The 24018-nt window shown below is 33.2% G+C and overlaps 2 protein-coding genes across 2 annotated transcripts; both read right to left on the bottom strand.

The window, feature by feature from the left end:
• Positions 1-2256: 2256 nt before the first annotated feature.
• LOC133852627 (disease resistance protein RPS2-like) lies at positions 2257-3804 on the bottom strand. Its single transcript, XM_062289394.1, has 2 exons — positions 2886-3804; positions 2257-2504 (listed from the first exon to the last, which is right to left on the bottom strand). The coding sequence occupies exons 1-2, from the start codon at positions 3802-3804 to the stop codon at positions 2257-2259; spliced, it is 1167 nt and encodes a 388-aa protein (XP_062145378.1).
• Positions 3805-11378: 7574 nt separating this feature from the next.
• On the bottom strand, positions 11379-18663 carry LOC133852218 (vesicle-associated protein 2-2-like). The gene is made up of 9 exons (XM_062288919.1): positions 18356-18663; positions 17575-17707; positions 16644-16714; positions 16425-16506; positions 14022-14137; positions 13785-13958; positions 12681-12965; positions 11902-11979; positions 11379-11810 (listed from the first exon to the last, which is right to left on the bottom strand). Exons 2-9 carry the CDS (start codon positions 17621-17623, stop codon positions 11700-11702), a joined length of 966 nt encoding a protein of 321 aa, XP_062144903.1. The 5' UTR covers positions 17624-17707; positions 18356-18663; the 3' UTR covers positions 11379-11699.
• Positions 18664-24018: the final 5355 nt, after the last annotated feature.

Raw genomic sequence — 24018 nt, 5'->3', positions numbered from 1 at the left:
CCGGATATGGGGAAAGAAAGAGAAAAATTGAGAAAAGAGATAAAGAACCATGTGTCTTCAAGTGATTGGTTGAGAGAGGATAATGTAATCTTCTCTGATCCAATCAGGAGGTGGCATGTGGCAAGCTAGGATTTCTTTTTATTTTAAAACCTTAACTTCTATTAATTACATCAGGACCCTTATTTCTAATATCTCTCTCATTTAACCCTTTACATTTAACCCCCCACATATTTTAATTACATTCAATCCATTCAATTAATTACTTATTCTATTAGGACCCATTATTATTATTATTATTATTATTATTATTATTATTATTCTATTATTTTTACATAGACTTACTTTATTTTCTGAACATAAATATTACTACCTAAAATATAATTATTTATCACATCTATTTAATAAATGTAATTTATTAATTGCTAAAACTCTATATTTAATTTCCTGGCCTTTACGTCCACCCCCTATAATTCCACTATAGGCTAAGTCACCTGTTATACCACGTGCCAATCAATTGGTTGTGACATAGATCCACATGTGCATCTCATAGTTCTGTCAAACAGCTAATGGTATGACCATATTGAACAAATAGCATACCTTGAGGATTAGTTTGGTACAACTAGAATCCCAAAAACTAAATAAGTAATTTTTTTCTTTTTTTAATTAATTAAATTTCTATGTAAATTTAGCTACACAAAATCCTCACTTGAGACACACATGCCTCTCAAATATGCACATGGATTCTTTGGGTGAAGATAAGGTCCTATTTTTCTCACAAAGGATGTAGTGATCACAATAATTTTAGAATCCCAAAGAAGCTGAAAAGGACAAAATACAAATAATCGAATCATACATGACACAAAGATTTAACATGGTTTGGCTTAATAAGCTTACATCCACAAATAAAGAGGACTAGAAGGAAATTCATTATCAAAAGATAGAACACAAAGAGTAGTAGGAAGAAAAACACTCAAAACTTAAAAGTTTCAATACAGCAAAATCTCACTCTCACACAAAAGAGTAAAGTAACAAAATTAGACAACTCTCTTTCTCTTAGTGCATGTGCAGCAAAACAAGGCCAGTGAGAAAACATATTGAGCAACTCAAGTCTCTTTCTCTCGTGACGTGCATCAAGTTGCTGAAGCCACGTGCCTTTTATAAGGTTCTAAGTCGGTCAAAACTTTCCCTAATTTGAGTATAGGAGCACTCTCAACAGCTTTTTTTAAATTTTTCCTAAATTTAAGAAACCAAGTTACTTTTTGCTTTCCTATTCAAATACATCCTTCAATAGCCTCCCTTATCATTTTCCTATACTATTTAAATATTCTTCCAATCAATGCTAGGGGAAAGAGAGAGGAAAGGGAGCATTTTTTTTTAATAAAATAAGGATAAGGAAAGCTAAAGTGTTTTCTAAAACTTGGATAGCGTTGTAGCTTTCCCTAGGTTTAGGGAAGGAAAGGGCAATCTAGTGCAGGTGGGTTTTTGGAGATTTTTCCTACGTTTAAGGAAGGGAAGGTGGTTTAAGGAGTATGTTGATAGTGCTCTGAGAGTCCAAAACCAATTGGGAAAAGAAACACTACAAGGCGGCTACAAAATTGAATTCCAAATTGAAGTAGCTAGGTAAAAAAACAGCTAGGCCCCACACACTCAAGACATGATTATTCAAGTCACTCACGCAACAAACGAGATAGTCATGTTACTTGACATTCATTTCAATAAACAACTGGTGAGTGATCATGATCAGTATCTTCGTTCCAGTTATTCTAAAACTTGCAGGATTAGTATTGCTAAGTGTTAAATAACCACTTCAATAGGAAGAGATGAATTTAATCATTTAATTTATATTCTACCACTAAGAAAAGACAACTACTTGATAGTGAAGTTGGAAGTGTAAAGTGTGGTTAGGTTGTTAAATAATAATAATAATAATAATAATTAAAAAAAAAAAAAAAAAAAAAAAAGGTGCTTGAGCTGGCAACAATAATTCAAAGTACTCTAGAAGTATGACTCCTTACTGCCACATAAGTAATTACTTGTGGGATCTAGAGTTATATGAGAGGGAGCAGCATTGCTCCTAGTTCTAAGTAATTACTCTGGTATATATAAACTCCTCATATTGAAATTAGTTTTGGTTGTTTTTCATGGACAAATTAATACACTACTCAAATATTTATCATTCAAACAGTGTATAGATATGTATAAAGGTGTGTGCTGTGCGTGTAGGATTATTTTTTGGGGAATAAAAATCTTATGTACCTATTCGTGTAGAATTGGCACGTAAAAATCAAGCTTTCCATCTGAAATGATTTCTCCAAAAGCAGTTATGAATGAATTTTGTGCGCTTAAGAAGCTGATGAGCTTTGGAAGATCTCGTAATGCCAAGCAACGCAATTTAGGGAACAATATCATATCTGTGTCTTCTATTTCACCTTCTTTAACAACTATTGCACCCATGATGCTGCATTCTCTTATCTCCAATTCTTTAAGTTGCAAAAGGCCCTTAGCTATGGATGATCAGAAGACAAATTTTAATTTATCACAATGTTTCACTTTTACAACTCTCAAGTTACCAAAGGATGTCAAGGGAAGTTGGCCATGACATATTTCTTCAAAGCCTATCATATTTTTTAGAAGAAAGGTCTCCAAAGCAGGAAAGGCAATAACCGACATCCTTGAGTTAATAATATACTTAATCTCAGGATTATTTTGGATATGGAGATGCTTCAATTGTTGAAAGCCTTCCCTATCTACTTCCTGAAGAACACTATTAACACCCTTTAACTCATCTAAATAAAGATTTTATGTTCCCTTCAACATCATTTTAAACCCAACCCATGATTGAAAGCTTGTATTCATCTTAAGTTTTAATGTCCTTGAGAATTTACTCTTATCAGACCAATCCCAGACATCTCCTACAAATATTACATATCTTTCTAACTTTTCGAACAACAAATCCTTTGGCAGATTGCTGGCATCTGGAATATGTATCTCTAAAGTAGTCAAATGGGACAAATGCCTTAACTCAGGAAGGTTAGCATTATTTCTTTCATTATTGAGTCCTTCAGCCTCCCATCGAACAAAAGAGTTTCCCATATATAACTCTTCTAATGCCACCAAGCTCGATAGGACATTAGGGGGAATCACTTCAAGTTTGGAACAATTGCTCAAATCCAACAACCGCAAATGACTCAAGAACCCTATTTCTTTTGGTAATTTCGAAATTTGGGATCCAAGAAGGCTAAGAACTACTGAATTCTTGAGCTTTCCAATTACAGCTATGTCATCCAACACACAACCATCCAAACACAAAGTTAGCAGGTTTCTAAGGAGAGGAAGTGATGAAAGTTGCATTTGTGTAAAATCCAAAACTTCGAGCCTTTCCATCCCTTGAAAGAAAGTGTCTGGGATTTGCAAAGAATGATCTCCACCATCCACATAAAGGAATCTTAATTCTGGGCATTCCATTTCATCAGGAAGTTCATGGAAATCTCCACCATGCATAGAGAGCTCCTTGCATCTTTTGAGTACATCCACATCTAGCCTTTCTTTTAGTCCATCATCATCTCTCACGATTATCATATTATGATCCTTTGACGCAATTAATGTAGCAACGTCACAAACAACATCATGCATATGACAGTCCTCAGAATTATGAGGACAATCTAGCAATAGGCAACAGTCTTTCAGATTACGAACTAGTGTATATAATCTATTTCTCGCTGCCTCCAATGTATTAATGCCATGAAATGAGCCCAAACCATAACAGTATTTCAATAAGTCCAGATAGTTGATGGAGAAATCCATTTCAGCACAACGCGCGCAAAAACAAATCTCGAAGCCCCAGACTTTCAAGATGACTATAACTTAGCTCTATACAAGAATATATCGTTGATTGCATTGTTGTGAGGTGTCCGGGAGTAGGTCTTCTTAGTAGCTGCAAGGCATTCTTCCATTCATATAAATTCTTATTTTTTAGTGCCTTAGAAACTGTTACAATCGCAATGGGTAGACTTGCACATTCTTTAGCTACCTCCGTTGCTACGGATCGAAAATTAGGGTCTTTAACACAATCACCCGCCATGTTCTCAAATAAATTCCATGCTTCTTCTTCAGGTAAAATTTCAAGTCCAAAATCCTTTTGGGGGCCCCTTTCACAAAATAATACATCTCGATTTCTGGATATCAGTAGTAATTTGCATCCCTCAGAAGGAATTTCAATTTCATCCAACTCAAGTTTCCCCCAAATATCATCTAAGATTACAAGTATCTTCATGTCTTGTGATAATCTCCCTTGTAGACGAATTGCTCTTCCAGGTTGTGATGTCCCGATTATTATCGGGCAAATTTGAGAATATAATTTATTGGTATAGACAACTAAAACTAATCAGACGACTAGAAAGTACAATGGGACGTGCAGAGAATATTCTATGAGTTAAGGAAATAAGTTATACAAGGAGAAAATATGTGAGAATGAGAGGGAAATTGAATAAAGGTGGAAAAATGGATTAAATAAATAAATTAACATGGCGCGTCCGGACGGCTCAACAGACCCGTTCGGACGGTACCTTATCACCACGTGGCGGACGCCTCATTCCACGCGCGTCTGGACGTCTGCTTTATAGGGTCCGGACGGTCCGCAACGAGCGGTGCACGATCTTCTTAAACGACGCGCGTCCAAACGGTAGTCGTCGTTTGACCGGACGATCTACCGTGCGGCGCACGTCTTCTTAAATGGCGCGCCCGGACGGTGACTTATGCTCGTCCGGACGGTCTGTTTGAAATGGCGTGTGTCCGGACAATTTGAGATGCCCGTCTGAACGGGATTCCATTTAAAAGGGGGTAGTACGCCCGTTTCTTCCTTTTTTTCAACGGTTTTCTTCACTGTTTCTTCATGGTTTTTCACTCAAAAACTGTGATATCTTGAAATTCAGCCGCCCAATCTTAGGTCCAACTTTGATAACGTAATCCCTGAAGCCCGATCTACGTTCTAACCGAATGTTTTGAGGTAAATAGTTAAACTCGCATCTTTTAGAGGTTTTTGTTAAATCTTGTAGAAATGAGTTTAACTTGGTATTTTCTCTAGGTTTGGTGTGGTTTAGAGTTGTCAAGAGCATCCCGAGCATTTGGTCACTGCTTGGTGAATTTGTGGTGAGTTTCTCATAGACAATAGTTTTTGGTATTTTATTAAAGTGATATATAATTATGGTTAACCCTAAGTTATGCTTATGGGTTAGCAAGGTTGGGATTTATAAAATATTTAGGAACGTTAGAGCTATAAGGGTAAATTAGTAAAATGGCTTTTGAGCGATTCAAAATGCCACTAGGTGTAATTACTAGTTGAAATGCTAATTAATGCAATGTATTGTGTTTTAGCAGCCCATTGCGGTTGAGCTTAGAGTTATCTGGATATTTGAGAGTACAGACGATCTAAGGTGGGTATTCCACTCACTGAGAAAAATATATATTTTTATATGTAATTGATTGATAAAAATATATATAATGTTTATGAAGTCGAACTAACTATATGATGAATTATGTGTTTTGAGATGATTTGATTAGTTTCGATTATATTTAAATTATATCAATGATGTTTAAGAAATAGTATAAGAGTGAGAAGTATTGAATTGATTTAAAGTGTTGTGTTCTGCGGTTGAGATTTAAATTATGCAAATTATTGGGAACATATCATGTTGAAACTGTTTACGTTTTATGAAACTATGATTTGAGTTTGGGAACATGTCATGTTGAAACTGTTCAAGTTTTATGAAGAAACTATGTTTTGAATTTTTTTCAAAGTGTTGCATAAAATGTTGGATTTGTTTAGTTTTAAGAGGACGTGATTTAGCAACTACATGATTTCAGCATGATACAATAATGAAATATATACTGGTCAGGCACAGAATATTGAGCATATAATATAAAGCATACATACCCCACCAGTAACAGTATCAACAGCATAACAGTATCAGCAGCATAACAGTATCAGCAGCATATCAGAATCAGCAATATAACAGTATCAACAGTATATCAATATCAGCAGCATTATAGTATCAGCAGCATTATTAGCCCATGGTCATGCATGTCATGTATAACATAGTTTTTATGAGTGATGTTTTTATGCTATGAATAGTTTTGCTAGACGTATTAGTATGCATAAGAGTTTTAATGGAAAAGAGCTTATGTATATTTCTATCAAATGGCCATGTGTTAATATCATATATTGAACTTGAAAGTACATGGATACATGATTGCCCAAGCGCGAGTAATGGCATGTCTATGAGTAAGTAGGTTGACTGTTATTGTTCTTCAAGAAAGACATGTTAGCTTGATTGAGTTTAATTCTAGTGCTTTCATGATCTACTGACTTTCAAGGCACGAAACTGAAATACGATTAGAGATGGTGTTGCGAGTGTTTTGTTGAAGGATTTTATCTTAGTATGCAAGAGTAAGATGCCATGTTCTTTACTTAAGACTTATGTGTATACGTGATATCTGTGATGGAGTGATCATGTGCACATATGTCTGAGCGACCAATGAAAAGTATTATAATAGACGGGTTGGTATGTGGAAACTTCCAATGAGAGATGACTGGAACTTCTATATATTTTTCCAGCTATTTAGTAGGTTTTAAATGTTTTCAGAATAGCCTGTGTTTGCTGTATTATCTATTGGTAAATTGTGACTAATATAGTGCTCGCACGACTAAAAATAAAAGAAAGGTTGGTTCTTTGCGAAAACTCAGTCAGTCTTATACTACTGAGGTTTTAGTGTGTTTCATGCTAAGGCAGTGAACTCATCATTTCACCTATGCGGATGTGGATACCACCACAACCATGTAGATGATATTCCTGTGATTGCAGGTACTCCTGAGGCGGACGATGATCCGGTAGCACATTACTTGGGTTACTACGATTGATGCACATAGCGACGATCGTAGTGGGGTAGGACTATGGTGTCCTTATTTTTGGGTACTTTTGTATATGGTTTGACGTATGTGTCATACATTATTTTGTATAAGCCATTCTTTTGTAATAGTTATATGTAGTTAAACTTTAAACAGATAAACTTGTGTTATGGCTCACATTTGTTTAGATAACGAGTGTGATTATAGTTATGTTTTTCCGTTTAATTGATGGTATTATGATTTCTTCCGCTGTAAATGTAACTCTGTATATCAAGTGCATGTTATGGGCATGTGCTTATGTTGACTGAGCAACACGTAGTTGTGCCACTGCGATGACTCGTTTTATGTTTTGTAAAAAAAAAAAAAAAAAAAAAAAAAAAAAAAAAAAAAAAAAAAAAAAAAAAAAGGGCCGTCAGACGGGTACAATCTCCTTATCAAACTTTAGATCTAGCATGTCTGCAATTCTCCTTGAATTCGTCTAAGGTCCGGACTCTGCGTCACATCTGCCATGGCCACCTCATCGAACAACTTTTCTTCCTTGGCTTGCCTAGCAACTACCCTCGCCAGTGTAGTCTTTCCCACACCAGGCATCCCCCACATACCAACCACGTTGATGTTAGCATCTCCCAGTGCCTCCATAAGTCCCTTCACAGTTGACATTCTTGACCCAAAGTCCATGTAATTCGTATATCTCCTAGTCATTATCTCCTGTGAAGCAGGACGGTGGGAAACATTGTCAAATCGACAATTTTCCAGGATTTCACCAATACCTTGCACTATCTTCTTCGCTTTCTGGCTTAGCTCATGCCGAAGCTTCAAGTTCAAGCATGCCCCATTAGAACACTTCATCTTTGCTTCTTCTTCACCTTCAAGAACTTTCCTGGCCAATTCTGTAATCTCATCCACCTCTTTCAACCACTTGTTAACTTCACCTTCAATTTCTTCACCATTTCTTATCGCAGCATCAATGGAATGTTGAATGCTATCTCTAGCAAGCCGCAACTTCTCTACCTGATTCTTCACACTCCCAATGTTGCTGCTGTAGCGAAACGAGTAGCATAGCCACTGTCCAACTGGTGCAACCGTGTACTTAACAATTTTGGCAGCAATCGCAATAACAATCTCCATTCTTATTTTCAATCTCTTTTTTTTCCTTCGCCTCCTCCTCTTGGTTTTTTTATTTTTTTAAACCTGCGTTTCATTCACATCATATAGGCAAAAGCAGAACACGGTTTAGAACATGAGTTCACACCTGCATAATTAATTTCTTCATCAGCCCACCAATCGTGAGTCATTCTAAATATTCAAAGTGTGTAAATCAGAAACGGGAGGTGGTAAGATATTTTGTTATTTTTCTATTGATAACACAACTCATAAACGCCTAATGAAATTGAAAAAAAATTGAAAGATACAATAAATTGACAGCTTTTAAAGTATATGGTTATGTTTGTAAAAGAAATGGAAGTTCATAGGTTAGAGTTTTCTATTTCCAATATTATTATCTATTCCACCGAATTACAGTCAACCATATTGTATTTTTTGTTTCAGTTTTTGGAGGTGAAAGAGTAAGCAAAAAGTTAAAGAAGAAGACAAGAACTGCAGCACGAATGAAATGGTAAATGGTAGAGAGATGCAAGGGAAATTAATTGATTCGGATAACAAAATTTGAAAAGCAAAGATGGACAGTAGTAGAAGCACGTACCTCTCTGTTTTAGGCCTCTGAGTCGTGTGCAGAGCAGCAAAGATGGTGATCGAGTAGAATGAAGATGAAAAGCAAGATCAGAGTGTAGAGGAGATGGCAAAATGAGTAGCTAGAGAGAGTCTGAGCAAAGCACAACCAACCAGTCAAAGAAATCATGCAGGAAAAAACAACAATCAAACGAGAAATGATGGGGTTTAGTTTTCAAAGCGCGTAAATCAAAAAATGATAGTTGATTAGAAACGCGCGTAAATTGATGAGAAACTGATGAGGTGACTGCTAAGTCTGCTATGCTCTCTCCACGAAGTTTCTTACTTGAAAAATGATTTCATTATATTTAATTAATTAATGGATTAAGATACTATCAAATTAAAAAATACAATTTAACTTTTTAAATTATTACTTCTTTTTTTTAAGGCCTTCAAACTATCAAAATTAGCATTTTAATCCTTCAAACTATTAAAACTTTTGAAAAATGTCCATTTTGACGAAATATTCGCATAATGTCCCTGCCATGTGTCATTTTTCAATTCAAAAAAATTAAAACTAAAATAAAAATAAAAATAAAAATAAAAATTATTTAAAAAAAATATTGCAAATTCTCATAAGAGGTGTCTCATAAGAGATATCTCACAATCACCAGTACAAATTCTCTCACATTAGGACAAATAATTTGAAAAAATTCTGATCTGTCATTTTTTGCTTTGCCAAGTTTAATTAGTTTACAAAGCGTACTAACTAGTAATCAGTTTTATTATTTTCTTTTAGACAAAAAAAAAAAAAAAAAAAAAAACACCTAGTAATTAAAAAATGACAGTTGATTAAAAACACTTAATTAATGAGGTCACTACCCTCAACGAAGTTTCGTACTCATCTCATCTCATACTTTTCAAAGCAATAGGCAATTGACAAGAAACCCGGAACTGATGCATGCGGTTAGTGCTCTAAATGAAGTTCAGTACTTCGAAAATGGATTCATTATATATATATATATATATATGTTTGATTTGATATGTAATATTCTTAAAATGGATTCATTATTACACGCTCCAACTGTTCATGGCTGGCAATTTGTAAACTTCACCAAACAAAAATAGTCTTTGCAATTTGGTTGAACAAAACAAGCAAACGTCTGAGATAGAAATTATCTCCAAATTGATTAGAAAGAAATCTTTTTCAACCCACTCTAACAAATTTCAAGTGTTCTCTGACAAGTGCTTCCTATATGTCAAAGGACACTTGAAATTTATTAGAGTGGGTTGGAAGAAAATTCTTTCAAACTAGTTTGAAATTTTTTTTTATCTATATTTAAATAATTTCTCTTTCCTCTTTTTCTCTTTAAAGATTATTTAAATGGTATCTTGACGGGAAGATGAGTATGAGAGTGAAAAAAATGTATCAATGGATTTGGCTTATGTACTGTAAAAACAATTATAAGAGATTTCTTGTAATTTTTTCAACTGTTCAAATTTAATTTCATTCTCTCTCTCTTTCTCATAAAATAACTTAAAATTAAATCAATACCATTAAAAACAACTACAAGAAATCTCCTCTAGTTAACACAAAAATAGCATTTAAGCAAAATTCAAAATCAATAGCATCTACTATAATTAAGACAATATTGTGCATTAGTAGTAAACCAGATATAACTTTTACTATGAATATCATAATCGCGCATATAACCCCGATACAAAAAGGGCATTTTTGGCGCGCACATTGTCGCTACCCAACTATGCTTGGTGAGTGCCGTATTCAAGCCCAAAATCTACCCTTTTTTCTTCATAATCAATATTTTTAAGTAATTTTTTTTTTTCATTTTAGGAAATATTTCTTTGCTCGTTTTGGTAGTCATTTTATTCTCGATTTTTGCTATATTTTTTACAAAATCTTTGTTTTATTCTACAGTTTGATTTTGTGTAATAATTAATTTTTTTATGTTTTTGGCAAAAAGTCGGCTTGCTTCAGCTAGGTAAGCCCGACTTATGGGCTTAATTCAATACTTAAGTTTTGAAAATAATATTTCGGTTTTCAGAGTTTTTTTTTTTTCTTTTTTTCTTTTTTTGAGCAGCTATGATTTTTCTCTTTCATAATTGTTACTCTCTCACTAAATTATAGTTTTTGCCTATTATCAAACGTTTTCGGTCCAATCCAACCAGATAGGGGTGGTTGTACACCCACCTCCCCTCCATTGAGGGTGGCTATACAACCACTCATTTTTTAAACTTTTTTTATTTTTTTTTTATTTTTTATAAATTATGAAGTTTGTATTTTCACAAAATAAGTATGACTGTATTTGTTTCTTTCAAAAACGATCAAACAACCACATAAAAAAAATAAAAAAATAAATAAGAAAATAAAAAATTAAAAAAAAAAAAAAAAAACATCTTTCAAACGTGACCCCATAAAACAAAACACTTCTCATCTTTATATTACATAAAACACTTTTTTTCAAGCTAAAAATAAAGAACATTTTTCACGACCATTATCAAATGGCAACTTAAATCCTTCATAATTATGTGCTTCGATGCAGTAGGCCACTGACTCCATTCATCTACTTTTATACTTGGCTCCCTTTTTTCTGCCGCTACTTTTACCAGCAAAGAGAAAACCCCATACGCTTTGACCCAAGTACAACAAGTACCATCATAACAGCTTGCAACTCAAATTTCTCCAAATCATGTGGTTTTAGATGCAGCAGGCCACCATGCATCTCAGTAAGAATGTAATGATAATTAGTTCAGCTCTGCTCACTCTCATCCTTAATTAAGCTCAATGTCAAAAGAAAAATACAAAACAAAATTAAATTTAGCTTCCAATTTTCCAAATTTACAGTTGGTTAGACCAGAAGAAGAAATTCTGGACCGTAGCTTAACTCTCCAGATCAAGTACATTATTATATCTAATAATCAAAGTAATGGCTTCACTTGCATACATTTTCATTTTACTTTTCTTCTTCTTTTTTTCCAAGAAAATTACATTCGCAGAAAATTACATTGGCCACATTGAAAACGCTGACTAAAATACCTCCTTTTAAGGGATTCCTGTACTTATTTATACCTCTAACTATCAATATATTGTAAAAGCTTTGTGCACTTTTCAAAGGTGTAAAAGGTATCCAACCACAACACTGATGAGTGCCACCATACAAACAAACAGAAGAGGAAATCCCACTTGAACTCTTCTTACTCCTCTTCTGCTCAGTTCTGCCTGCAAAGTAAGAAAGTGGAAAATAAAAATGAAAAAATAAAAATAAAAAAGAAACACCGAAACAGGAAAAGAATGTGGTTCAAGAAGTTACAAGTTTCTCCTGCAACACTTTTATATCTTGAACGCTTGATCTCCTCTCCTCTGTTAGCTTTGAAATGGTACCTTCAGCCTGCAAAGGCAGTCCAAATACTTGATTACTATTGTTGTAAATAAAAGAATGTAAAGAATCGGATGTAATGGGGAAGCAAATAACACAGTTTCCTCATCACCTCACAAGTTCGTAAGTTCCAAATATTAGATGAACCCGTTCACAAAACGAAAAATTAAGCAAATAAAGACTCAGAAGAATTACTAAAGAACAAATTTCATTTTCGTTAGGGGTTCCTTAATGCAGAATTCAGACCTAACCTCTAATTGAGAAGTGATGGGAACAATGGAACCCATGGACGCATAATGATTTTATAGAAAACAAAACCTAATAATTCATTGGAAAAGACAGCAAATGAACTTGGGCCCAGTGCATTTATTTTCATAGGTCATATCATGGGCTAAACCTACAACTGAAACAGATGTTGAATAAAAGATATGTATCCGTTATATATTTATTTTAGTTGATTTTTGTAAATTTTGGTCCATCTGATATAGACATTCTTTGTAACAAACTAAATTATACCAAAAAGGTGAAGACATCAGAGATGGATTTGAGTAACCATTATTATCTTTATGGTCACAAGGGAGTAGTCGAATTTCAGCATACAAATAGGAGGCAAACAAGAATAGCCACATATTACCATACAATTAGTTTTTTCCAGCCTGATATGTCGCACTATAATAATACCATCGATTTAAAACAGATTCTGGAAAACTGACCTCCCTTAGCTTTGATTCAAGACCATCAAGTTTTGACTTCATCTCCTCAATATCTTTAATTAAATTTAACTCCTCCACTTTCTTTATTGAATTTGACCCCACATCCTCTGCTGGCTTCAATTTTGAATCCTCTTCTGGCTCAAATTCTGCATCCTTTGCTGTCCTCAGTTCTGCATCATTTGCTGGACTTTGTTCTGCATCCTCCACTGTTTCGAACTCCATATCCTTTTCTAGGCTTAGCACCTCATCATTGACCAAATTGGACTCATCTACATCCTTAGTAACCTGGTAGAATAGAATGAGAACCACATTATATTCTATAAGGTTATATTTGGATCAAAATTTGAAAATTTCTTAAAACTTCCAAAATGTCTAAATTTTTAATTGTTTGGATTACTATATTTAAAAATTAAATTAATAAGAGTATTATAATGGCTATGATGATAATTATAATGGTCGTGGAAATAATTTGGCAATGATGGTGGGATAGTGACAGTGCAGCAGTGGTTGTATGTGGCAGGTGGTGGCTGCTGGTGGTGGTGGTTATGGTCGTGGATGTGGTCGTGGTCGTGGTCGTGGTCGTGGTTTGACTCTCAATGGGCAATGGTGGTGGTGGCATGAACAGAAGAGTAATGTTGGGCAGTACGAAAAGACATTGTTAGTAGAATTTGAATAATGTTACATTCCTCCATTGAATTTAAACTTGGAATTCAGATGCCTGGAAATTTGAGTTCAAAATTCCTCAATTTTTTTGAAATAACTCTCTTATTGAACCAAACAAAGAAAATCAACTTTGGTTTTTCGAATTATGATTTTAAATAAAATCTTAACTTGAAATCTAACATCCAAACACAGCATAAGCAAATTGGGTTCGCTACACTTGATGGAATTTAAACTCCATCAAACACACTATTGATCACATATATCAGGAGAATTCTTACCTACTAAACTCAGAAAGGGGGAGGGGGAGGGGGTGTCAATCCAAGACATCTAAGAAAATCAGAAAGCAAAGCCAATTGATATTGAGAGATTCAAAAATTTTGAGGGGAGAGGGGAATACAGAGAGTTAACACAAAATTGTCAACTAAGAAGAGTTTATCTAACCGTTTGCTTTGTTTCAACTCTACTCGAAAACTGACTTTTCAGCTTTGAAGCTTCATAAGCCAGCCCCTGTTTCAGTGCTCCATTAATTGGTGACAACACCGGTGAATGGGGTGGGCTAACAAGGATTACTCTCAGCTTGTTCTCTTCAATGTACTTGCCGCCATCTTTGGCAAACTGCCAAAATAATCTATGAGAAGCCAAAATAGAGAATCAAGAACAAAAACTACAAAAACTTACCATGCTAGGCGTAATGTTCTCATCAGTTGTCCCATCAGGAACTATCGTGCTTTGGATCAAGAACTTGTCTCTGCACGCCATATCAGGAGGAGCTGTCCGTTGAGCTTGCATTGTAACTACATTTGAAATCACAGGCAATGAAGATAGAAGCAAAAACAACAGAAGAAAACAGTATACAGTCAAAAACCAAAGAGTAAAACTATGTGAGAGGAAATATACTAAACCAACATTTGCAAGTATCAGGAGATTTTTCTTCATCGCATTGTGATGTCATGACATGCCAATAGTTTTTATTTATAAAATATCTGATGAAACCCAAATCATATCAATGACCAACCAAATTAACCTCCAAAACATCCCAAACTCTGTGCAGTTACCTCTGACTATGTTATTGTGTATGTGCGTGCGAGTGCACAAGTACATAATATGAATTCAAACAGGAAAGGATTATAGAGAAACTACCAAAGAGCATCAAGCCCTGTTGGGGTGCCAGACTTCAAACAATTGAATTTGCCTAGAACTTTTCAGCTCTCTCTCTCACACACACACACAGGATCAGATTGTATTTGATGGTTCTACAACATCGCACAAGTACACGAAGCTGCATTCCGACCGTTTGAAGTGGATACACCAATCATGTTTTGCCAACATGCTCTGTATATTAATTTCTCATTCTCACAACATTTTCAAAAACAATACTGTTGGCTCAGTCACTTTCTTTGACTGAGCAATGTAGAACCAGAAACTTCCTCCCTCAAAGAGATCTAGAAGTTCAGTCGAAAAAGGGAAAACATGACACATTCCCTAAAACCTTTGTCAGAATATGAAACTTCCATAACTGCTATTTGCATTAATCCATCAATCTCGAGGAAGTTCTCCTCAATGATACACACATGATAAGTAACACTTATGTAGAGCCCAGATTCCTTTCTCAGTTGTTCTACATTCATTTTCATTAGTTAAGTTGAAAAGGCAGAATATACTGTGTACGCAAAAGTAATCAAACAAAGCACTTACATGAATATTTTAAAAAAATAAAAATGTAAACAACCAAAATATTACTACTTCATGAATATTAATTATTTCATACTATTTTAACTCACTAGATTTATCATACAAATTTTGTCCAGCTTCTATAAATAATTTATGGTGCGTTTGGTTCGTAACATTGTTCAATATTCGAACCGGGTTTTTATTCAAAAACCCATACCCGGATCCAAGTTGAATAAAACCCATGGGTCACTTGAATAAAGTTTGAATAGTTTGAATAAACCCATCATATATTTTTTATTATTATTCTTTACCATACCAATCATTATACACAATTTTTCATACAATCCAATCATTTTCAATCATTTTATACTATTATAAAACACTTTTTTAAAACCCATCATATATTTTTTATTATTATTTTTTACCATACCAATCATTATACACAACTTTTCATACAATCCAATCATTTCCAATTACTTTATACTATTATAAAACACTTTTTTCCAATCTTTCAAATTCAACACCCAAACACATATTCAAAAGAATCTAAAATTATATTCAACATCCAAACACATTTTCATTACCTTGAAATCCGTGATCAGATTCAGAATATTATTCATATTCGAAATATTCGATAGAGAGCTTAAGACATTGAACAAGTAAAAACTGAATCCCGGTTCAAAACAAGAAAAAAATTAACAATTGAATCCCAGGAATGAATTAACAATTTAATCTATATAGCAAATGCATAACTACAGGGATATTTTTGCCCTTGGATGGTGTGCATGGTGAGGAGTTTTTGGCCATCCGGGATGCCATGGAAGAAGAATTCTATCAAGACAAGATGATAGCTCACCAAAAGACTAAAGGCAAGAGGGAGCTCTTGAATTTGAAAAGCTCCATCAATTATGGCGACACTAACGCTCCCTCTAGGCGTCAAAAAGGCAAGGCACACATGCCGTAGGGTTGTGTGCCTTGGTGGGTCTTAAGGGTTGTTCTCGAGTCTTACGGTGCTTTTCCTTGTGTTTTAGTTGGGTTCTTTTGTGGGTTCTTTTGTGGGTACTCCTCTCGGGTTTTAGGGTTTAGCTTTTGTGGGTATTGTTGGGTTATTCGGGTTAGCTTTGGTTGTTCCTTAGTATATTCCCTGTATACTTAGAGGCACCTTACGTTTTTTTTTTAATAAAATGTTTTCTTACTTGTCAAAAAAAAAAAAAAATTGCCATTGAATTTTATTGTGTAAAATAATAGTTATTTCTAAAAATAAAGTGGTCCGGTGAAACTATAAACAAAAACCATTGTCTTTTGAATCTGGACTATAGGCCACTTATGGCTTTATACTTGATGCTACTAAACATCACAGACACAACTAAAAGCTCATTTTGTACCCGATGAGATATGAGAAGGGCATACCTGAAAAATCACAACTTGATTTCGGCGAAATAATACCTACATTTGGTCGCACACAGTACTTCTTAGGGGATGTAGTTTTAACCTGCCAATATCATATAGCTATTGAGCATTCCATCTTAAAACAACAACAAAACAATTTTAAAAAAAAAATAAAATTATACGGAGTCTAACACTCTTGAAAGCTGGGAATAGAAAAACATAGGTAGAAGTAATACACACCTTAAAAGCAACATAGCTGTGGGTATTATTGGCCAGTCGAACTGAGCATGAACTATGCTTCTTCAACTCAACTATGAAAAACAAGGAATTCAGACATGTTAGTCCATAACTTTATCTTTCAGAAGTAGATGGGTGCAACAAATACAATAGTTAAATTAACAACAGACTAAAACTAGAAGAAGAAAACATTACACATCTAATACATCTAAAGCCTAAAGGGCCACTGAAGTTTTTCCACATATAAAAACTTTAAGAGTGCGAATTAATCTGCAAATTGTTATCTGTTTCTTTTTTTGTAAGTATTTTTTTAAAAAAATGTTTAGTTGTGGATCCATAACCTAAGACCTTAACTATTCGTCAAAAAAAAAAAAAAAAAACCCTCAGACCTTAACTGACAACATTGCATCCCTTCATTACCTAAGCCAAGGCACAGAGGTCCCATAATTTCTTCTATTAGCAAATTCATTGGTGTCGCAGACTATTTTTGTATAGCTACAGAGATTTTAGAAAGAAAAACATGAAAAGACAGAAAAATCAGACTCCTCGTATTTCATTGCTTTCCTCAAAATTGGGGGAAGATACAATCAACAAATTCTTCTGTCTTCCACCAGTTATTTGGCAGAGTTGAGTTGGGTATTTTGTTTATGATTCACTACTATTTATGCCAATTTAGATCAGATTTTTTTTTTTTTTTTTGCTTATAAATTTATTTATAAAAAAATAAACAAAACAACTAAATCCAACAACAACAAAAGCAATCCTTCATAATTCTTTCTTTTCTGTTTTCCTCAATTCTTCAGAGATCAAACGGGGTGTAAAGAAATTGTAACAATGACAATGGTAGATATCACCAATATAGTACATCAATAAAGCAAGAAGGAAAAACATAGGATAATGATTAAAATGGGTCATCTCGTAATCATTGACTTACATATGAATTTCAGTTCCTTGGGCTGAATTTCCAAAAACTGCGTACTCATTTCTCTTCGTCACAACAAATTCAAATTCAAATACAATCCTTACAGTACGCAAAACTCGCGGCCAATGCCCAGGTCTCTCTTATCCTACATAACACACAAATTAACAAAGAAATCCACATGTCCAATTCTTCGGGAAGAAAATAAAAAATAAAACTGCCCTGCACAAATGTACATGTACGAATGCATATATAAAGGCCGAAAGACCCTCCGTTTGGTTCCTAAGAAACTGTAGGAAACGAAAAAATTGAAATAACTAGAATCCAAATTGCGGACCCACAGAGGAAAAAAAAAAAAAAGATATCGGAAAATTTTCAAACATGACTCCGTTTCATATTCCTCTGTTTTCTCAGCAACCAAACAAGAAGTAAAAACACCAAACGCAAACTCGTTTTACTTCAACACTCACACTCTGACTCATTCCCAACTCAGATCGTTCAAAACAATGAAGCTCAACGAGTTGAGCCGAACGACAGCATATGGAAACAGAAAGTAACGAACAAGAAAATAGAAGAATAGTCAACGAAACGAGTCAGCGTCTGACTCGGTTTCCAACTCAGAGAACCTCGAAAAACACGAAACGAATCGGAATTCCAAACTTTTTTTTAAAATTCAGTGCAAACAGAACTCAGAAATAAATTGATCGTTCAAAGAACCAGAAGACGAAAACGTGACATGGAAACGGCAGCGGCGTTCAGAATCAGAGAGTAAGAGAGAGATTCAGAAAGCGGTTACCTTGCCGGTTGCGGTACTGAAAACGCCGACGGTTTGAATCAGCTGGGAATTCGATCGTTCTAGAAACCAGTAGGCAGTAGATGAAAACGAGCCAGAGAAACGACAGCGTTCGGAATCACAGAGAGAGAGAGAGAGAGTAGGAGTGAGAGGAATTTAAGGGTGGAAATGGAATTGATTTGAAAAGACAAGGGAATGCAATTTTGCGTGGAAACTCCGCTTTTAATTATATATATATATACACAACAGTAAGCTTCGGTGGGATCGATAAATTCCAATTTCCATTTACAGGCCTCGGAATTTTAAAAAAGAGAAATATATTTCTTTTTTCTTTTTTCTTTTTTTTTTTTGAGAGAGAGAGGGGTGTGTTTGGTGGTCTGAAACAGAGGGCAGTGCTACTTGGAAAGAAAGGGAGTGAAAGCAAAGTCTGGTAAGTGGGAACCGGTGCCTGTTGCCTGTTGGTGGTGTTAGTTGTACCCGCCGTTTCAATTCAACCGAAACCGTGACCATAGCCGGCCCGGTTTGGTCGGGTCGGAATCGCAAAATGGAGAAAATTGCTTGCTACTTTGCTATACACGTCAGTTTGGGTACAAATTCAAAACGTGTTGCGCAGTGAGTATGGTTGAGTAATTGCTTTACGAAGTGGAATCAGAAATAGTCGTGATTTACGCCTTGTCAATAGGGTCTGCCGTTCGTTGACCCGTTGTCGTGAATCGGGTTTGAATGGAGTATACGTATAAGTATCAATTTATATAGGTTAATTTTAATTTGATTAATTTAATTAAATTGCTTAGATTTTTTAATTTTATTCTGTTAATTTTATATTGGGTTTACAAGTTGTATCAAAAATTGTTAGACTTGATGTCGTGTGTTGGGTTTGGATCGTGTTAAATGATCAATATAAAATTATATTGGTTAATCCTACTTTGATTTGTTTAATTAAACGAGTCAGATTCTTCAATTTTAAATTACTAATTTTGTGTCAAATTCGCTAAAAAAAATGCTTTATTTTCATCTCTTTACAAGAAATAAGCCAATTGTGTCAAAAATTGTCTCACATTCCTTATCAATGTTATCATTGTGAAAGAAAAAAAAATCCAAAATGCATGAACTTTTTGTGCAACAAAATAGGAAACACGTGTAATAAAGGCAGCATTTATGAGGAATTTCATGTGAATAAATAATTTAGCTAGCCAGCTGGCAAAAATTAAAAATGTATTATTCTTGAAATATATATATTTTATTTATTTATTTATGCATTGAATATATTAATATATGCTTATCGATTCTCTTTGGAAAATGCCCCGAGCTCATTGATCAAGAAGAAAAAGAATAAGGAAAAAGAAATATACAGCCAAATTTGCCTAATACAGATCAGCCTTACTGATTAATTAATTACTATGCCTTATAAGATGGTGAAAAAACATTTTCAGCCAAAATTATAATATATAATGAATTTCCTTTTGACAAAAAAATAAAATAAAAAATTAATTAACCCATTCAATCGCAAAATAGGCTATAAAGTTGTCATCCAAGTTTAAAATGCAAACTTTTAAATGGTTGCCAGTGGCCGGCTCAAGCTTATTTAAAAAAATTTCTCTTTTTTTTTTTCTTTTTAAATAATTAAATTAAAGAAGAAGACGATTGGGTGAAGTTTATTTATATGTGCTTAAAGCACGTAATTTTATATGTATTTTTAAAAATACATGTTAATTATTTTAAAAAGTAAATATCAATTTAATAGATTAAGTTTCTCCGACACGATTTTTTAGTTGTTTTGACATCCTCAAAGGTTATCATATTTCTTTGGTAATTAACGTCTCATAAATGTGTTCCCCAAAACATCAGAAGTTGAATTTGGCTGAATTTGAGAAATAAAGGATAAAAATTAGTAATCTTTTCTATTAAAGTTTGTGAAAAAAAAATACAAAATCAATTAAAATAGTTTTATTGAGTTGCAAACAGCTCTTTGAGTTTTAAAAGTATCTGAAAACTCTTGATGGTAAGCCAAAAACACAAGAAGTCTCTAGGCACAACTTCTGTCTGAAATTTTGATAGAAATCATCAAGTTACCACGTCAGCACTAATCACATTATAATACATGTCGCTTATAATAAAATAATATTATATATATAATGGAGGGGTAGCTCGACCGCCTTATTTGGCCAGCCTAGGGGCGAACCACTCTTGATGGGCACGAAGTGATTCGGTCACCCAGCTGAGTAGATTTGGATAACTATATAGATTGATTTTACTTTCTTTTTTTTTTGGTACAATTTATGGGAATGAAAATTTTAAAGGGTTATATTTAAAAAGTTATAGTAATTATAACTAGCTAAAATTGGGAGATGAAATGCTCACCTTTCTGTGAATTCCCCTTTTGTCTAGTTATAATGATGAAGAAGTAAATCACCTTTTTAAAATAGTAATGCTGACCGGCTTTTCTTTCTTTTGCAAAATTTTCATAAACTTGAAAGTAAAGTTATATGTATTTTCTTCTTTTTCCGGTTAATCTGTTAAAAGTAAACAACTTTGTTGTTTTCACATCAAAATGGATAATTCGGGGCATGAACAATTTTTTTTTTTTTTTTATTTTATTATTTTTCAAAAATTTGTTTGGGTTACTTTTTTAGAATTCAAATTCTGTTCAAATTTTATCCTTTTTTTTTTAATTTTGTCTCAAATTTTCTAAACCATCCAAACATAATTTTAAAAAACAAGTTCTATCATTATTCACAATTTTAAATATAATACAAAAAAAAAAAAAAAAAAATTTATACACTCAAATGAGTCCTAATGTTTGTGGCATTCACAGTACTTTATTGGTCTGAGGTCTCAAAGCCCCAAGTATTTACTATTTCCTATGAAATCTTAGCACCTAAAAAGAAATTATATCATCGATTCTTGTTAAATTTTATGAAAAAGTACTCATATCTTTTCAAACTGCTACTTTATTATTAATATTTTATTATTTTTCAAATTATTAATTGAGTCAATATTTCTTTCCTTATTCTACCAAAATTTGTCAATATTCCCAAATTACCCCTCTATGCTTCGGCATAATTAACTGTGGTTAATTTGCATTGTGAGATTCAATCCAGCTACTGCAGGTTAGATATTAAAAACAAATGGGAACATAAGATAACAATTAATTTACATTGCAAGAACTTGCCCACGCACTCTCCACACAGGATAAAAATTAGCTACAAAATAATTTGTAGTTAATTTTTATAAACCAGTATAATAAAGTGACATGCATTTCAGAAGTATATATTATTAAAAAAAATATGTGAAAAACACATACTATTAAAAATATATATATTTTTTACATACTAAATAAGACACATCGCTTTATTAGACCGGTAAAGTGAATTAGGTACAACTGTTCTTCAGTACCGGGGACAAGCCATGAAGCCACCACTAAATTGTTTAATATGTAATATATCATACAAATTGTACAACTTTTTTTCAAACTAACTACGTGGATTATATTATTCAATGGTTGATTTTTTATTTTTATTTTATTTTATTTTTTTAAAAAAAAAAAAAAGAAAATTGTTAAGTTGTAAAAAAGTTACAATCATGTCTCTTAATACGTAAGTATGATCAAAGTATGACGGTTTGAATGGGACAAGCCACCCTAATCCATTAAATATGATGTAACGTTAGTTTTGTTATAGAGACAGATCCTTGATGAAGATTTGCACTCCACCTCACGTCAAAATGGGAATTAAATCCTTCTACCGACTATTCTTTTTGGTAGAAATAATTCATTTTCATCTCATTGTTTTTTATTTATTTTTTCACTTTTAAAAAATATAATTGAATTTATAGAGTTCATGCAGGTCCTTTTTATGGATCTCACAAACTCAATTATGATTTTAAAAAAATTGAAGAATGAGAGAACGACAAAATAGGATGTATGAACTTAAACGGTTTTCAATTTCTTCATTAAAATTCAAAAACTTTAGCCCCTTTCAATTATCCTCCTCAGGATTTTTCATTAACATGTGAAATATCCGTTATTTTCTCAAAAACTACAAAAATATAATTACGCCCTCAAATAATTCTTAATGGAAAGACAAACTTTCCCTTCAAAAAAAATAAAAAATAAAAGTAAAAATAAAAAATAAAAAATAAAAAAGACGTGGATCGCTCAGGTCCTTTTTCACTTCTTTTTTTAAAGTAAAAAGTTTTTTTTTAAAATAAAAAAAAATAAAAAAAAATTGCAATATAATACATGCAGGCTAACGACAAAAAGAAAACGGAGAATAGTCATATTCTTTGGTTCATTAATTAAAGGAAATAAAGGAACACTCTGATTTTGCCGGATTAATTGTGACGTGTAACCTCTTTACGTGGTTTCTGCTGGATTCAACTTTTCTTCTTCTTCTCTTCTTTTCTCTTCTATTCTTCCTTTTTCTTCTTTTTCTTCTTTTTCTTCTCCTTTTTCTTTTCTTTTTTTTAAAGTAGAAAAATGTTTGGTTTTCATTTTTTTTTCCCGTCTTTTGTTTATCTTCACACAAAAGATATATTAATTAACCATTAAATTTGTAAGATTCACATAAATGTGCAAACAAAATAGATAAAAGATGAGTAATAAATGTAGGGACGGATGGAGGAGGAGGGGGTGGCAGAGGCCATGCCCCCCCCAATTTCTAAAAAAAAAAAAAAAATTATAAGGTTGAAATTTTAAAAAAAAAATAAAAATTTAGCTTATTAGCCCTTGCCAAAAAAAAAAATTGGCCACTAATCCTTACACATAAAAGCTTTTAGCTTCGTCCCTAAAAAAAAAAAAAATAAATAAAAAAAAAAAATTGTATGTTAACATCTTCCTATTGCATAATGGCATATTTTGTGGTCTATACAAAAGTACAAGTTGGGGAACGAGACGGGTAGGGTGGGGGAAGGGAATTTTTGAACGGAAGGAAACGGAGAATAGTTGCCATCCAGCTCCGTCTGTTGACCACCCTACATCATCTCCATAAGATTAGTTAAAATACCTAACTAAAAAATACAATTCTCTACTTCATCTACTTTTTTCTTTTTCTTTTTTTTTTTCTTTTTTTCAACACAACACTCTAACATATTTTATATTATCTTTTCTACTTTCTTCAAATCTTATTTCTCATTTTTTTTTATTATATTCTTGTCAACACTTATATTTTCAAACATCATCTTTTCTAAGTCATATTTTTCCAATAGTCATAATTTTTATTTTTTCCTTACAGCATATTTTCATACGTTCATATAATTTTATTTTATTTTCCAATGGTCATATTTCTTTTTTTTTTTTGATAAGACAATGGTCATATTTCTTGAGTGGTCTTGTTGAATAATAAAATGTATTGTTGAGAAAAAAAAAAAACAATAAAATAATCAAAAAAGTGTAGTTGAGAATAAATAAAATAAAGAAACATTTTGCTATGATGATTGCCTAAAGGTTAATCACTATAGCCAAAAAAAAAAAAAAAATGTATTTTATATAAGCTAAAAATAAACCTTTCGTATTAGCAAAATATACACAATATAAGAGATTCATAACATTATTCATAACATTACTCCTAGGGTTTAGGTTTAGGTTTAGCCTCAAATTTGAACATGATGAGTGCCGACCATAACCAGTCAAAGGGAGGGTAGGGAGCAAGGGAAAAGGTCCCAACCCC

The sequence above is a fragment of the Alnus glutinosa genome, chromosome 12 (genome assembly GCF_958979055.1).
Source record: "Alnus glutinosa chromosome 12, dhAlnGlut1.1, whole genome shotgun sequence".
NCBI classification, from domain to species: Eukaryota; Viridiplantae; Streptophyta; class Magnoliopsida; order Fagales; family Betulaceae; genus Alnus; species Alnus glutinosa.
This window is presented reverse-complemented; position numbering and strand designations above follow the sequence as displayed.